General features: G+C 39.4%; 1 protein-coding gene across 1 annotated transcript; it reads left to right on the plus strand.

The window, feature by feature from the left end:
• Positions 1 to 436: 436 nt before the first annotated feature.
• On the plus strand, positions 437 to 3626 carry LOC104400824 (U6 snRNA-associated Sm-like protein LSm5). The gene is made up of 4 exons (XM_010024526.1): positions 437 to 531; positions 763 to 790; positions 1458 to 1530; positions 3307 to 3626. The coding sequence occupies exons 1-4, from the start codon at positions 477 to 479 to the stop codon at positions 3337 to 3339; spliced, it is 189 nt and encodes a 62-aa protein (XP_010022828.1). The 5' UTR covers positions 437 to 476; the 3' UTR covers positions 3340 to 3626.
• Positions 3627 to 4252: the final 626 nt, after the last annotated feature.

Here is a 4252-nt window from a genome sequence, read left to right on the forward strand (position 1 = left end):
GCGGGAAGCTTGAATGGGGTTGGCGAGGTCGGGAGGCGCCTGAGGTAAATGAGGAGCCCGGTGGGTGTCTCTGGGTGCGGAGCGGAGGCTGCCGTAATGGCCTGCGCACCCTGGCAGTGTCCAAGGGCAGGTTGGACACAGGGGCTTGGAGCAACCTGCTCTACTGGCAAGTGTCCCTGCCTGTGGCAGGGGGGTGAGCTTTAAGGTCCCTTCAACCCAAACTATGATTCTGTGTTATTAAAGTGTTCTCACTGAAGGGAACGTCTTCCTGCAGCGTTCCAGCCTAATAAACGTGGTCATGTACTAGCAGTACATATACACGTTTGAATATATATCCCCACCCCACTCAATGTCAGGGGTTTTGTTCAAAAAATGTGTTGTTCTATAAAAGAGTCTCTTGTACCTTTCAACTTTCTTGTTTGTGTTTATTTACAGAGCTTGTGGACAAATGCATAGGTTCCCGTATTCACATTGTGATGAAGAGTGATAAAGAAATTGTTGGAACACTTCTAGGATTTGATGACTTTGTCAGTATCTTTGGTGGAAGTGTTTATGCCAAATGCTTTATGCTTCAGCTCATTTCATTTATTGCTTTTGAGAGGTTCGATTGCACTGGATAGAAACTTTTTCTGTGGGTCGGTCGTATTATTCTGGTATTTTCATTTTACAGCTAGAATCACAGTTCAGTAAAAATGAAAATAACTTTTAAGTATTTTGATTTTAAAACTCTGGACCTTATTTTCCTTGAAACTGGGTATTCAGATATGGTGTTAGAAGATGTTACAGAATTGTAAGTATTATTTCTATTTGGTTTCCAGAGCAAAAAACAGTGTATATGAATCTGTAAGCAAAGTGTTTTTACTTTTTTTTTAATACTTGCCAGCTGAATAGTTTATACTTTGGATTTAAGCTCTGGGACAGGAGAGCTGTGTCATAGAGTAGCTGTTGCATGAATTACACTTGTAATCGGGTTCCTATTTTGTAGCCTTAATTTTGCATGAATTATACTTGTGATCAGGTTCCTATTTTGTAGCCTTAATTTTGCATGGGTTGTGTGTTGAACTTTCCAGTATTTTGGTTGCTTTTACATTTCTTCAATTAAGGGATAAGCAAAGATTTTAGAAGCTGGCAGACTTAAAGCTGAGTATTTGTTGCTTTGTTGGGCCATGTTTATATTGGAAACCTATTTTAACTGTTGGTGGTATTCAAGAAATTGCCAAGATTTACAGAGTGAATCTGTGTCTTTGTGTATTGAGCAGAAAAGTACAATGGAACTTTTTAGTTGCCAGGTAGCTTTCTTTGCCCAGGTGGTCAATTACACTGTGGTGTGGCTGATGTCTTTGTTAGTTCTGACAGTTGTCATCTTAATGCAGAGATGTATGTTAGTTCTATAATCAAAACCTGAATCATTGTCCCTGGTAACATGTTCTTATGTTCTTTTTCTAATGTTGCTTCAGTGAGATTACACCTGAGGGCAGAAGAATCACAAAACTAGACCAGATTTTGTTAAATGGAAATAACATAACAATGGTAAGTCACTGTGGTTAAGAGGCTGCATCATTTATTTTCTGTACCTGTAAATCTGTCAGTAATTAACTTGATTTACTTTAAGCTGAGCTTTCCAGAAAGTTCCATTGCATAAGGTACTTTCAAATACCTTCCAGAGCATATTTGTGTATGAGTGATGCTGGAAAAGTCATACTAGTGCCTTAAGTCATATTAGTGCCTTATTTGGTTCGTGTTACAGTTTAAAAAGAATACTGATGAAAAGAGCATGACCCTAATATTAACTTATGTGGGTGTTTTTCTGGCCTTGAGGTGTGCAAGGGAATCACTGGTTTTGTTACCCACTCTGGAGGCTGGTTCATACAGTGGCTTTAAACTCCTCCAAGTGTTTGCCTGCCTAAGTATGTAGCTGGAATACATCTATTTTATCCATTATTACATGCATAAATGTGTCTGCAAAAGTTTGGATGCTTACAGGCTTGTTGAGTTATTTGGTGATGATTATCCACCTGATGCTCAGAGAGCTGTATGCACCTTTACGTGCTCTGAAAAAGTACCTGGAGGTCTGTTGGATGATGCCAAATGGAAAGCACTGTGGGTTTTGTTTATCATGTACTGATGTATGTAGATCAGTACTGACAGAGTACTTAGATATTATGATTATGCATCCTTAAGTTGAATTTTGCAACTTCCTAAATACTACAGAAATAGACCCACAGTAGTTTTTTGCTTGCCTGCATCAATGGCTACGAAGTCTGGACTTTGTACATAAGGGCATTCCTAATTTTGTAGGAAGAGAAGAGGAAGGCTGACTTAGACTCAGGTTGGCTCTGTGTGAATGAGGAATAATCTCCATTCTGCTGTCTTGCCTACCTTGGATCTCCTCACTGTGTGTCTCAGCAGGTGGACTTCATTTCTAAGCCTTTTTCTGCTTTGGTTATGTTCTGCATCCTTAAAGGATAGTGCACGTTTGGACTTGTGTGGGCTAAAACTACTGCCATCCAGTTCAGCTGGTGGGATACTGCCCTTGAAACAGAAGCTGGAGATTCTCAGAGTGTACATTTTCAGCGAGACATGGAGACGTTTCTGTATTACATCTTGTGTCTCTTTTGGGGTTCTTCCCACATCAGGAAGACTATGCTTTTAGACTTTTTCTTTGATCCCAGAAGCAGCCAAGCTCTTTGTCTGTAGTGGTCAGCTAACTATTGAGAATATATCAGTGATTCTTAAAGAATCTTAAAGAATGTATCAGTTATTCTTAAAGTTCTTTGCTTTCTTCACAGGAAAATGCTATGCTGATTTACTCTCTGCTGCCTGTAGAAGGGTTCAGGCATTCAGGCTCTGTTAGTTTTTGGGCTGTGCTTAGCAGTAGAAGTCAGAAAGAGGAAAGCAACTTCCCAGTATAACGACAGTCTGGGGATGAATCAGCAGTTGGAGAAATCCTTCATGAAAGGAAGCATGTTCTTTGTCTTTTTAAAAACAAGCTGTAGTGTTTCTAGACAAAATAATCTCCTTGAAGTGAATAACAAAGACAAAACCCAAAACATGTCTTATCTAGTAACTCCTTTGTGTCTTGTTAAACATTCTTCGTATTTTGGAGATTCTTTTTGGCATGTGCTTCTCTAGCAGTAACTGACCTCCTCTGTTGGCAGAGGAAGTTTATATCAAATGTAAAGACACTTTTGTGGTCTACCATGAAGTCTCCATGTGCTAAAATCTTCTAAAGCAAGAACTGTCACGTACGAGTTTGTAAAACTCAAATCTATGGCACTAACACACAATTGTCTTATTCTTTTATAGCTGGTTCCTGGAGGAGAAGGACCTGAAGTATAAATTGATACAGTTGTCATCTATGAAGACATATATATATAATAGAGTTTTTGGGATATGAGTGGGTTTGTTGGCTGTTTATTTTGTTTATGTACTCTTGCAGTTGATATTTGATAAAAGACAAGGATTTCCTCTTCAGGATAGGTGCATTGCTAATGATAATGCTGACTTTGTAAGTTGAAATCATGACTTTCTTGTAAAGACACACTAATCTGTCCTGAATAAAAGGCTTTCTTTTTGTTAGTTACTGTGTTTTGTTATGTAAGTGCACAAGTTAGGTTTTATAACTGGTTGATGGAGTGGAAAGGCAGTCTTTAGTTTTTCTACATCTGTTACATTTGTTTATGACCCAAGTCTATCACGACTCACAAGTCGTGAGCCAAGAGGTTGCTGTTCTTTGGAGTACAGGCAGATACTAAGCTGGATCATTTGATTAAACACTGCTTGAGGCTGTGTCACCAGAAACTTGGATAATTTTGAAAAGCATTTCAAAGTGGATGCATCTGTGTGATACTCAGCAGCCTTTGGCTCTACGAGGTTCAGCTCTCTTGGGCATCTTTTGGTTGGTAGACACACTTTCTTGAAGTAAAGGCACTGTAATGGTATTTGGCCAGCGAGGACAGACAGACCAGACTTTGTGTTTGGGAGGAGTGAGGAAAAAGGCTGGTGTTACTACTTCTCATCCACGTCTGTGGTGACTGCTTTCACCACTAAGTGGTGCTGTGTATCCTTACTTAAACGGGGAGCTGCTGTGTGTAGGCTTAATTAAATTGGGAGCTGCCCTTGCCTACTTTTGAAGTTCAGAGTAGTCATTTTAGGATAAACATCCTTTTGGCTGCATCTGTTCTCCTGGGATATAAAAACTTGGCAGATGTTTGGAGCAACTGCTACTGTAAGAGAATTTCTATAAAGTAAG

The sequence above is a fragment of the Nestor notabilis genome, unplaced genomic scaffold (genome assembly GCF_000696875.1).
Source record: "Nestor notabilis isolate BGI_N333 unplaced genomic scaffold, ASM69687v1 scaffold19881, whole genome shotgun sequence".
In the NCBI taxonomy this organism is placed as follows: Eukaryota; Metazoa; Chordata; class Aves; order Psittaciformes; family Psittacidae; genus Nestor; species Nestor notabilis.